At 38.2% G+C, this 12,992-nt stretch overlaps 1 protein-coding gene across 4 annotated transcripts in view; it reads right to left on the reverse strand.

The window, feature by feature from the left end:
* Positions 1-2,138: 2,138 nt before the first annotated feature.
* The window catches only part of LOC145987693 (coiled-coil domain-containing protein 102A), a 44,221-nt gene continuing 33,367 nt past the window's right edge, over positions 2,139-12,992 (reverse strand). For 3 of the 4 annotated variants that reach the window (XM_083122243.1, XM_083122242.1, XM_083122245.1), the window contains exon 9: positions 2,139-6,558. In XM_083122243.1, coding sequence (XP_082978369.1) covers positions 6,468-6,558 — 91 coding nt within the window. In that variant the 3' untranslated portion in view covers positions 2,139-6,467. Of the gene's footprint in view, positions 6,559-10,670; positions 10,794-12,992 lie in introns of those variants that run through there. The other variant, XM_083122244.1, reaches the window with a different exon arrangement.

The following is a 12,992-nucleotide window of genomic DNA, read 5'->3' on the forward strand; positions in this document are numbered from 1 at the left end:
TAGTAGTCAATTGGCAATCTGTGCCATTGCTCTACCACTGACAGTGACGTGCACTGAGGAGTAGCTAGTCTAGCAGAGATAGATCAATCAATCTCACATCTCGAATTATATTCAAATCACAATATTTATTGTCTTGTTAAAGCCACCACAGCTCATATGCAACACTTTCTTTTCCACGCACTTCTCGTCCATCGATGTTCTCCGCGGGCAAAGCTGGCTGGATACCCTAGCTCGCTCTTCTTCAGCCAGGCCAGTTTCCAGGTAGAAACGGCCGGCCCAAGGAAAAGGAAGATTTCTACCTCTACTTCCCTTGCCCCCACGCACCCCGCTGCAATGGTTGAAAGACCAGGCTTTCAGGTCCCCCAGTCTATCTCCTATAGGACAGATAGGGGATTGGTTTCTCATAATTTTTTTGTAAATCCTCTAAAGAACACAGGGTAAAATTTTCTGCAGTACTTATGTTCTCTGTATTTACACAACCTTTTACACGTTGTACAATATGTGTGTATGTATAATATGGGATGTAGTTTTATTATTTATAAAATGGGAACGTGTTATGTGCAGACAATAATGTTATGCTTTCTTTCTTTTTTTCTTTTTCAAATATGGAATATATAATGATTAAATTACAAATATGTGCTCAGGCTCTCTCTGACTCTCATTTTAGTAGTGTTTTATTTAAATATACTAATATATTGGCCTGTAACAGTCATAAATACGGATGTATTTATTTGGGCAAGAGAACGCGGGTTCATATTGTTGTTGGTTTGGTTTATTTTACTTCGCTTTTCTGCCACATTTGGTTATCGCGAAAATGAGGATTGAGTGATGATATGATGAAATTGGTGAAGGGACCTCATATGAACAATCCAGGCCAGGATTCGAATCCGTGATGAGTGCGCATTCTTGTCCTGTGTTGCAGTGAATAATGAAATAATTTGGAATGAAAAATGTATCTCAGAACTCAAAAAGTCAAATGAATATCATTGAAGAAACTACAAAAAAGTGTGTTGTGTTTTGTTTCCTGTCACCAAATCAACCAAGCGCGGGGGAGTGGTTATCACAGTGCACTACGACACCAGGCGTTCCGGGTTCGAACCCCGACTCGGGCATGGGCGTTCCCTGTGCTCGTTCCCTTCATCAGTTTCATCGTATCATCTTCACAATTTACCAAATGTGACAAAAAAGCGACGCTAAGTAACAAAAATGAAATCAAATCATTGATTGATTGCTCAAATTGGTTTATTTTACTTCGCTTTTCCGCCACCTTTGGCACAACAAAATAGATGAAGGAAAACACACAAAGAACACAAATGGCCAATCCGAGATTCGAACCCAGGATCTCTGGCTTAGAGTCAAAACAAATAGTTTTTTTATTTTCGAATGTGGGTGGGGGTTACGTGTACTTTTTTCTAGTACTCATTCATAATTTTGCAATCTTTTCCTGTTATTGACATTCTTCTTTTTTGAAGGAATACTGGCCCTAAAGGGAGGAGGGGTGTGACTCACACCAACCCCCCCTTGAGCACGCCACTGACTGCTACCCCAAGTGTCGACGTCACCGCACGTCACTGACCACTGAGCTACCAAGCCGGCCTGGCTTCCCCTGCATTTTCGCTGGCGCTGTTTTACCTGTGTTTTACCGGTAGCTCACTGGTAGAGCAATCGCACGGATTTCCAGAGACTCGGGTTCGAGTCCTGGTCGAGATTGCATTTTTCGCTGAAAATCTACATAGCACATATCCTGTGTGTGCCTAATTTAATAGTAGTCAATTATTTTAAGAAGTAGGCCAGTAGGAGAATGTAAAACTACACACAAAATGCAATAATCTGGCAAATTGCAAAACCATAATTTACCTTACATCAGGTCTTGAAATGTTTTCTGCTGTAAAATTTTAAGGAAAGATGAACGGCAAAACTAATTAACAACACCAACCATAACCTCAACTGAAAAGGTAGTTCATGACATTACCACATGATGGCACCATCAACCGAGCAGAAATTAAGTATAATCCTTTTGCCTTGATCTCCCCTACTTTGTGATATCAATACACAGGTATCGGTGGAACTGAAATTAGCATGCTTCGGCACACAATGACAAAACACAGCTAACTTTCTCTACTGAATCCAAACACATCTTCATTATGAATTATTTATTGCCTATTTTTTATTACTCAAGTATATCCATCCTGGAGAAACCAAAATTAAATACATCACAGTCAAGGAATGATGCAATAGAGCTGCACATAGCTTTGCCAAATGTCTTTTAAACACTTTTCCAAAATTTTTGTTAGCTGTAACAGCTGAGGTAGTGACCAAGATTACACACACACGCACACACAAAACTGTTGCTACTATACAAACATTTGCAGTTTTTCAGACTGATTGTGATCTTCCATATTACATATATACAATAAAACTGAAATATACACTATTCAGATGTTATGAAACAGGAAGCTTGAGCACATCAGAAATACAGCAGTCAAAACACAATTCTGCACCAATAAACATATTTACATAAGAGATCAAGCACCGAAGAGAATAAAAGCTACAAAGGCACTTTAATAATAACAACAGAGATGTAAAAGATAAAGAGATACAAAAATGCAGCATTATGTACTATTCAATGACCATGTACGAAAATGTAAAAAATATTCCAGAAACACAGTTGTTAGCACCTAGTTCAGATATGCTGTTAACATATCCTAAACATATAGTTAAATGGAATGAGAGTTTTAAAAAAATTAATGCAAAAAAAATCAGCAGTTAATGCCAGATGCACTAAAAAATCAGTAGAATAATTTGGCACTTCGAATTTGTAACATGTACTTTCACTGCACTTAATATTAACTGTTGGTTTCACATCAGATTGAAAGATGTGATACAATCTTCATTATTCTATTCATAAATGATTTTCAAATATACTCAAATAGGTGTTTATAAAAAAACGTACAGAACTTAAACACTGGGTTTTTCAATGTGTATATGCTTACACTTTGATTTCCAAATTAATTTATGTAAAGATAGTACTAAGTACAATTGAATATTATGATTTACTTAATGCCCCAAGTTTTCACATATGGAATTTTGCACACATAAAATACAACATGGCACCATAGTTTGTACTTCTTTACAATTTTATATGCACAGTAAAACCACAATTTCGGGGTTGGAAACTAGACAGAGTCAAAATTACTGACAAAAAAACATGATCAGGTACTGACAAATTTAATAACAGACTATTGATAAATCAAAACACAGGCCAATGCAAGGACCCACAGAGTATTATTCCCTTCACTGAATAGGCCAGAAGGTTTGCCCTGAGATCTCTGAGCAGTTGTTGTCAGCATATCTTTGGTGCAAACATGACAACTTCAAAAGTGCAAGTGCATGATATCAAATAGTTATTGAAGCCCTCATAGAGCAAATCTTTTCTACTCGCCATCTGAAATACTCAAATTCCCCATATAAATGGAACTGCAAGTTCTGGCTGAGCAAAGCAAAGCACATGCTGTCTCCAGCACTTGTCGCAGTGGGTCGAAGCAACTCGCACGATAGCTGACATGGCCTTCCTGTGGATACAAGCAGCCAATGGTAGGGACTGTACCAGAAAAACCTTCTGAGATATAGGTCCAGCCACCAGAGCCTTGTTAGCCTGCATGAATGCTATGTCCATGCTCTGTACTATGATGAAGAAAGGTTGACATGCAAATTCATTCCAAATAGGCCACCCTTTATACCATTTTATGCTGATAGGCCAATGGTAATTGGAAATACAGTTTAAAAGTGTGATCTGAACCACTATATGCCTCCAACAGGTATCACACCTGGGACACCTTGATTACAAAGCGCTGACATTAGCAACATGCCATCACGGAGGCCTTGTTCAATGACGTGCTTATGAACCACAGGATTAAGTGTAGAAGTTACATACGAAATTTTTAAATCAATAGCAGTAGTCCAGTCAATACGGCATGTGTAAAACTTGCAAGACATGGATTCAATTTCTTATATGAACGATCACGATCACAGGCCCCTGCACAAGTCTTATGCATTTTAGAATTATTTCTCTTGTAGTTCACAGTTCTTACAAGCACATGAACACAATTTTCAATGTAATGTTTTACTTGCACAATGTAATGTTTTACTTGCACTATAGAATTACAAGGGGAAGTCAGTGAATAGGTCACAAACTGATGTGGAATAACTAAAAGTAGTAGAGAGTAGTTTCTAAAGATGTCATTCAATGGCAGCACAATCTAGATTGATGATATTCGCTAGATAGCAGATGCATGCATAGACAGCTCAGTTTAAAAATGGCAACCGTGCTCAAGAAGCGTACATAAGAACAGTGTGCTCTGGTGCTTTCTTGTAGGCAAAAAGGACTTCCTGCATAGGATATTCATTAGGAAATGTTTCCTTTTTACAGTGAGAAGTGTTTGTCACGTAAATAAAGAGATGCACAACTGGGTCAATAAATTCTCGCAAGGATGGTCCAACTTTTCACTGACGATGAAGATGTTGAAAGTAAGATGCGACGGTGGTTGTGACAGCAGTTCAAGACTTTTATGCAGCAGGTTGTGGGGAACTGATAAAGAAATGAGATAAGATTATCAATGTTGGTGTTGGCGGGAACAGTGAGCTACAAGAGAAGTAATACACTGCTGTTCGGTGTCTCAGAAAATAACAACATTGTGCATGATATCTTTATTAACCTGGTAGCTACAACAGAGATCTCACCTAAAATATTAATTTATCGTAATACCCCAAATTATTGATTGATTGATTTGTTGTTTTAAGTCCACTTTATGCACAGTAAGGCTAATCGGGACTGGACCTACAGTTTAAAGTGGGATCCGAACCACTTGTGCCTCCACCGGGTATCGAACCCGGGAGCCCTTGATTACAAGGCGATGACGCTACCACTGCGCCATCGGGGAGGCCCTAATACCCCAAATTAATTTGTCACGTGACACTTAATAGTTTCTTGATGGTGTTATGAAGTAGATACTGTTACAACATTGTCAGTACCGTTAACTACAATACGAGAAGCAAGTCATGGTTGTGTTGGGTATGGATGATTGTTGCCTGAAGAGCCAAGCTGGGCTGTTCGGTATGTGCAGTGGCATCTGAATCCCCTCTGCCAACACCTTTCTGAGTTTTTTATTCCAAAATATTCTGGAAAATATCCAATAATCACCCATGTCCAACACACCCATGCTTTGCTTCTGGTATTGTTGCTGGTACTGAAGCAGCTTGCCCGTTCAGCCTATACAACCATTTCCAGTTGCTCCCCCAGTTGGCAGGGCTGCTGCTCCATCCTCTATTGAAAGCGGTCGAGCAAGTTTATTGCATGCCCGCAGAGCCCTTTGCTGTGGTCCGTGCCCATTTGAAAAATTAAGTACTTAGCATAAAACCTGGATTAAGTAAATGGTAGATGGCAGATGGCAGCATCTTACAGACCTGCGAGCGTAATTGAAATTGTTACTGTGGCCCACAACGTCTGACAAGTTGCAGACCCCTGCCCTAGGGAGTGTGTGTGAAAGTGGGGTCCTAAATGTGTTTATGTGCTTGTAAGAGCAGCAAACTTCAAGAGATATAACTCTTGTCAGTGGGTATCTGGAGAACAATCCTGGAGGTAAAGTTAACTTGGGTGTGGTGCCAAACACGTCACACAGCAGCCAAGACTGAGAATGTGTGGAGTCCTACCTCGACAACCCGTACAAGAAAAACAAATACACTGGACACTCTTAAATTCGAACTCCAAGGGGGGCATGAAAAATATTCGAGCTACCAAAAATTTGAATTAACTAAAGCATACGTCAATCAAGATGATTTGAAGGTGAATAAACCTGTTTGAATTACCTACATTATCCAAGTTCAAATTAAAAATAATCCACTGTATAAGCATTACAAACCCACAAATAAATATCAAATAAATATGTGAAGAAATAGAATAAGATGATATATGCAAAACTACACAACAGTCTCCACTACAATCCCACTTACATTTAGTTTGTTTAGTGATATTCTCATCATATGTTTTAGTTACATTCACTGTAACAAATAAGCTTGACAAGAACAAATTTGCATTACTTACCTCGGATATGAACCCATTAATTCCTGCATGCTACACTTTTGAGTTTGCACAAGCTGGCCTAGGATTTTGAAGAATTATAATTCAAACCAATATAGCAACTATGGTACTGATCCAAAAACGAACATGTTACCTTCAACTTGCAGTAAACAACCTGACCATCAGTACAATGGATTCGGAATAGCATTGACATTTTTGGGAATAAGTGAACATCCTTTAGGCATTTTCCTTGTTTTGTTCCTCCATTTAAGATTATGCATAACAAATATCAAGCACCAATCATTGCTGAATGATCACAATCAGCTGAGTCAGCTGCACAAATCAGTAAATGCAGTTCAACAAACTTGTTTTAGAGTCAAGGCACTGCACGTCAGTAGTCATTGATGTCATCGTCACTTGCTTCATCTGGAAGAAGTGATGAGCCTCGGTGCGCAAGTAAAATCGTGCTGGAGTTACGCAACCTATGAAAGAAATTCGCAATTTTGTCAATTTATACAATCCCTCAGAACACCAGGCATATCTATGTAAAAATACATATATACTAATTTAATGGTAGAAAGAACATTGGTGCAATTATGAGTCTACAAATAGTCTGCAACTGGCTTCCATAATTCTGGCATTTTGATAATTTTTTTGTGAGTATAAAAATAAAATTAACTAATTTTTTATACATTTCTGGATGTTTAAGACAAAAAAAAATCACATGGTTACCGATATTTATTGAAGGGGTGTGTAAATCATTCAAGTTATGCCTATTATTGTTCAAGAGAAGTAATACTATATTTGTTCATTTATGAACATTTCGTAAAAAGGGAAAGTACATTTTCCTGGTATATTTTGTCATTAACTATGCAAAATTAGCTACAAATGTAACCCCTAAACAAAAATAATTCAATACTCTTGTTGTTATAAATTGAGTTCATTTTTATGTCCACTGTATGCACAGAAAGGCTAATTGGAAGTGGACCTACAGTTTAAAGTAAGATCCAAACTACTACATGCCTGCACCAGGTATCAAATCCAGGACCTCCTTGATTACAAAGTGACAACATTACCATAATACCACCGTAATGATACCATAATAATAAATAAAGCCAACCTCTTGTTAGAAAATACATATTATTGGTTTTGACTATTATTACAAAACTATTGAAGATTGCTGAGGAACTTTGGCATTGCAAAATCTGTTCCAAGTGAATTTCTTTTGTCCATTGTAGAAGAAATGAGATTGAACATCTGCTCTGAGCTTTCAAAGGGGAAATTGTGGGCCACAAGTTGAAACAAGGGCATGTCTGTGCTATCACGAAGCTGAAAAAGAATAATTGAGAGGAGCAGATTCTAGACGAATATTATGAACACATTTGACTTTTTTTGGCATCTCACATACATCATTCAGTTTGGCCCTCATATCATTTGACATGTCTGAGATGCAGGAGTGTCTATTTTTTAATTTATTCTTAAGATTGTCCACAGATGGTGCTCAATGTACCTCATGCATACAGTCCATTTCACTTTGCACCTTCTTTTAAATTTCTTACAATATATTTTGACTATCTAATTACAACACCAACAAAGGCTTCTTCAGGTACAACACTCATAAGCCTATGTATTTTCCCATGCATATCCCAGCTTCATCTCAGTACAGATGTGCATTGTTTGTTACAGGGAAGAAAAAATTGAGAAGCCGTGAAATCTGGATTTCATCTTCCTGAATGTTTTTAGGTGCACCACACACAAGAAAAAATCATTTTGAATTACAGTGGAACCACGTTTTTATGTTTCCAGATTTTACATTTTCCCGCATTATGCATTACCTTCATGGTCCCAATAGAGCAAAATGCTACAAAATTTTCCTCAATTTTCTGGCATGATTCCCTGCAAATTGTAAAATCCACTGTATCAGGTACTCTAAGAACAGATATTTTTCTCAGTAAATCCAAACTTTTATGTCAATCTAAACAGACAAAGTTTTAGAAAGTGCCACATGCAGGAGAATGGATATATATGGCTGGGGAAACAACACTTACATACAATCCCCATATGTTTTCTAAATTTAATGTCATTACTGCTACACCATAAGCATCAGTAAATTTATATATGTATGAGATTTGATCTAGACTGGAGAAGTGAAGCTGTAGGGCAGGTAAGATTGAGGTACGTTCGGCATATGAAGAGATTGGGGCCAGAAAGACTTTCAGTGAAAATACATACTGAAAAAAGTGTAGGGAAAGGCCAAACAGAAGAATACAGGTAAGCAAACTATGGAAAGACGACAAAGTGAAGAGTGTGAGAAGACAGCAGGGGCATACCAGAAATAGAAGAATGGTCGATGAACAAAAGATGGAAAGGTTTGACTTCTGTGGCAATCCAGACAGCGACTGACAATGGTGACTGCAGTTTCCTTGGATTAAAAAAAATATTGTTAATTTTCATATATATTACAGCTGGACCAATACTACTTTGGACTGGAGATCAAATCTTACAGAATTCCACTGATACTGATGTCGATACTTTGAAATTGAATAATTCAAAGTGATTCAACATATTTATGAACTTTAAAACATCATTTTTCATTAGAACTATAGCATATCAATTTATCAGAGTTTTCCTCAAAATATTCTTAATTTCATTATATACGAGGGGTATACAATAAGTTTGTGCCCTGACCCACTTCCGGTATTAGTGGTATCGGAAAATTTCTTCCATCATTATTCGACATAGTCCCCTCCAAGTGCCAGACACTTACGTCATAGTTTTTGTAATGCTGCAATTTCAGTAGAATAAAATGTTCTGTCTTGCTCCTGTAACCACCCCTCCACAACATCCGTGACATTAGAATAATTGTGAAATCTTCTTACCACACAGCTCTTCCTTTAGTTTACAAAACAAGTAGTAGTCCCATGTGGCCAGATCTGGGAAATAAGGTGGACGTCGCAAACTTTTGAAGCCACACGATGGGATAGTTGTAGTGGTTACACCTGTCGTGTTTTTGAGCATCTGTTAACATTCGAGGCACACAACAACAACATACTCTTTTTAATCCCAAGTGGTCAGTTAAAAATGGTATGAATGCAACTGTTTGATATGCCAACAATGTCCTAGTGGTGAATCTCCTGTCAGTGTTGATTAGCTGTACACACAATCGTTTTCTGGGTAACGGCTGTTGATGGTCTTCCAGGACATTGTTCATCTTCACATGGCTCACGACCGCAGCTGAATTCACTATGTCACTTCTTTACCATGGAATATGATGTCACTTTATCCACCAATGTCTGCACCATATCATTGTGGACTTCTTGAGATGATAGACCTTTCAACCGTAGATACTTGATCACAGCTCGCAACTCTGAAAGCTCCATTTTCCAATATAGCCTCACCTTCTGTTATGTTTACAGCTCTAATACAAAAAGTTTATTAGATACATACTTGAAACTTGCAACGCATACAACGAAAGGATACGTGAGTAATACTACAGAATTTGGTTCATCAGACAAAACAGGAAGTGGGTCAGGGCACGAACTTATTGTACACCCCTTGCAATTATTTGATCACATGTTGTTACCAACATAAAGAAAATTATGCATTTTGTATAATTTCCAGGATATTTTGACTCCACAAAACTTTTAAGTGACATTTTTGCAGACCCTGCACGATTCCCAGACTCTGAAGATGTATCAGCCAGCACTGCTAGTCTCCGATACCAATACCACTGGTGTCGATCGATGCTGATACATTGCCATTGGTTCAGACCTAACTTGAACATTTTGATCCAACCCACACGGATATATGAGGCTGATTTCATACCAAAGTGACAAGTGATGTATCACCTGACATCAAAGTCACTTGAAAAAAGGATGTCTCTCAGACCAGTCCTTTCTGTAGCATGTGTCATGTCATCTCGATATACAGTAGAGCGTCGATTATCCGAACGTCGGTCAACCGAACGACCGCTTAACCGAACTGTGTACTCGCTCACTTTCAGATATCTGTAATGAAAAAAGTACATGACTTAGCTGCTCGTAAGCGTGTAGGCTTGCTTAGACAGACCAAAATAAAGGATTTTTTTAAACGTTAATTTTGTGTACTGTGTGTATTGTTCATGCAAAATGCGTATGTAATATGTACATATTTTTGTTTAATAAACTGTACCACATACTATATATTCCTACTAAAGTTGCCTTTGTACGTTACTTTGTAATACATACTTAAAGAGATGCCTGTTTTTATGAATAAATTTACTGTACAGTACTTCTTTTTGGCAAATAAACATGTACAGTTCGATTATCCGAACAAACCAGTTTTCCGAACACCCATGTCCCCCAATTACTTCGGATAATCGATGCTCTACTGTATTTGTATCCAGTTTACAGTAAAGTATAACTTGCTACTACTTGCTTGTCACTTCAGTGTCAAGTCAATGTAAGAGAAAATCACAAGCTACAATAAGCATTTCACAAAATGTACATACATGCATTAGTACTGCCATGCGAGAGATTATTACAACACAAAAAATAGCTGGGAGTGTACACCAAAGCAACTCACACTGTGTCTGCCTGTGAATATCCAGTAATGCCCCATCCACCAAAGACTCCAGCCACCAATTAGTAGGTTAAAGTCCCCAATAATTAAAACTTATAACTAAAATTAGTATTAGTTTTCAGTTGGTGAAGAATTTTGTTCAGTTGGTAGCTCTAGCCTGAAAGAAAAATGTTAAGCATTGAAAAATTATGTTACTTGAAGAGAAAGGGTTAGGTTAAGAACTGGGTAATTCCATGTCCAATCAGGCAGGTGCTGGCTCTTGACCTCTTAGATTTTGACCATTTTGGTGAATCGGTTTGCATCCTATTTTTATGAAGCCTCCAACTAGGGTTATGGATAAGAAAATTAAGTTTGTCGGATATTTAGGGGTTTAAAAAGCATGTATTTATGGAAGACAGTATTTTCAAATGAATATATCTCGGGAACAAATCAGGGTGAAAATCATCTTATTTTGAAGATAACGTATCGATAGGGACATTGAATTTTTGTGATGCGCGAAAATGCGAAATGTGAAGAAACGTTGCAATTTCTAACATTCTGCAAATAACTACATCACCAATGATGAAATATGTGCGAGTTTTATTCGCGAAGTAACGCGAAACGCGTGCTTTTCCACAAAATTAACGCTTTTTTGCGAATTAGCTGCGAAATATCATCGAATTAAATAGGAAACTCGCAAAAACCGGCAATCGAGGCTGTGTGTTTACACTTCCGATTTGTGACGAAACAGTTGTCTAAAGTAACCGACTACTAGCAGTTGTAAAAAAAACATGTCTTCGATCCCATCGGAAAAAGCTGCAAATTGTGATTTCTCTGATGCATAGTCAGATCGAGTCCCATTGCCTCAGTTTATGGTTTTCACGATCAGAGTCAGCTAAAATCTTCGAGATTTTAGATATCCCTCTGGAAATCGAACCAGGGACCAGGAACACTCAATCTCTGAAAAAATCGCACCACTTCGCTCGGTAAATCATTTCTCCCGTGTGACTAGGTGCATACTGGATTTCTGGCAAAATCACGCTACTTTCAGTTAAACGTTAAATACTGACGTTATCGCTCTCGTGACAGTGGGTGACCACTCTTATCTCTGTGTAAATTATTTTAGCGTCGCATTTGTCATTTTTGGCATATCGCGATGATGAGGATGAGTAATGGCATGGTGAAATTAATTAAGGGAAAGAACAATCATGCCAAAACCGGGATTCACCATTCAAAAGTGTGTGCCGAAAATTTTTTTTCACCGCTGGTATATACCGCCGATGTAACATTTTTTTACCGCTCTCCTCAGTTTTTATTTACCATAAATGTGTCTCCCTACTTATCGATAGCTGCATGCATATTTAGTTTTTGACGAAAACACGAAATGTGAAATAACACATTGTAATGTTACTTTTTCATGGTTCTGAAAGGTGTGAGATGCATTCTGCTACCCTGTTTTGTCACGAAATGATGCGAAATGAACTGCAAAATGTGAAATAGACTCTTAACCTTTTGGTGCCCGATCGTCTCGATCGAGAGGCTTTGCCAAGGTCGTAGTTTTTACATTATGACTTCGCTATTTTTGGCTACAATTCAGATTTTCTTTTCTCATATTGTTGTTAACACATGTATTTAACAGAAATGATTGTTGCATGTTTTTCTTTCATGAAAATGGCGGGAAAAAGGGGACTTCTTTTTTGCGTCTTTATTCAAGGGAAAAATTTTGCCGACAAAGAAAGGCCAGCTTTGTCGTTCTAAAGCAATGCGTTTCCCTCATCCCTGGAAACTGCATTCGAAGGAAGTTTGTTTATCGGTACCCGAGGTCAAAAGGAATCTTTTCCGTGCAGGCGCAAGCCGGGGGGGGGGGGGGGGGGGGGGGAGGGGGGTTGTTGAAACTGCGTCGTAAGAATGAAAGTTCGAGGCACGCTGAAGAAAAGCCTTTGTTCTTGAGCACAAGTGTTTCACAAGTGGCTACAAAGGTTACCCTGCATTGTCTAAAAATAGAATTTGCATAAATTTTATATCATCTGAATCTGTGATTCATTCCACGTACAATGGTATATCATTCATCTCTCTAGGGTAATTAGCCTCTGAGCTATAGTCATTTCAATGTAACCCTGCATTTCGCTGAAATCCGAAGCTTGAGACAGTGGCACGCATGCCTTTCATTTCAGGGGTACAACTCACGTTACAATGGTCATATGATAATGATGCAAATGTTTTTTCTGTTTCTTACATGCCAGCGATAATTTCTATGTGCATGTTGACCTTTTCATGTCCTTTTTTCGGGGGGGGGGGGGGGGGGACCTTAATTTTTATTTTTTAAAAAATTATTTTGGGGGGGAATTCCCCCCCCCTCCCCACTCAATATATACGC

This window comes from Lepisma saccharinum, chromosome 5 (assembly GCF_977018435.1).
Source record: "Lepisma saccharinum chromosome 5, izLepSacc3.1, whole genome shotgun sequence".
NCBI classification, from domain to species: domain Eukaryota; kingdom Metazoa; phylum Arthropoda; class Insecta; order Zygentoma; family Lepismatidae; genus Lepisma; species Lepisma saccharinum.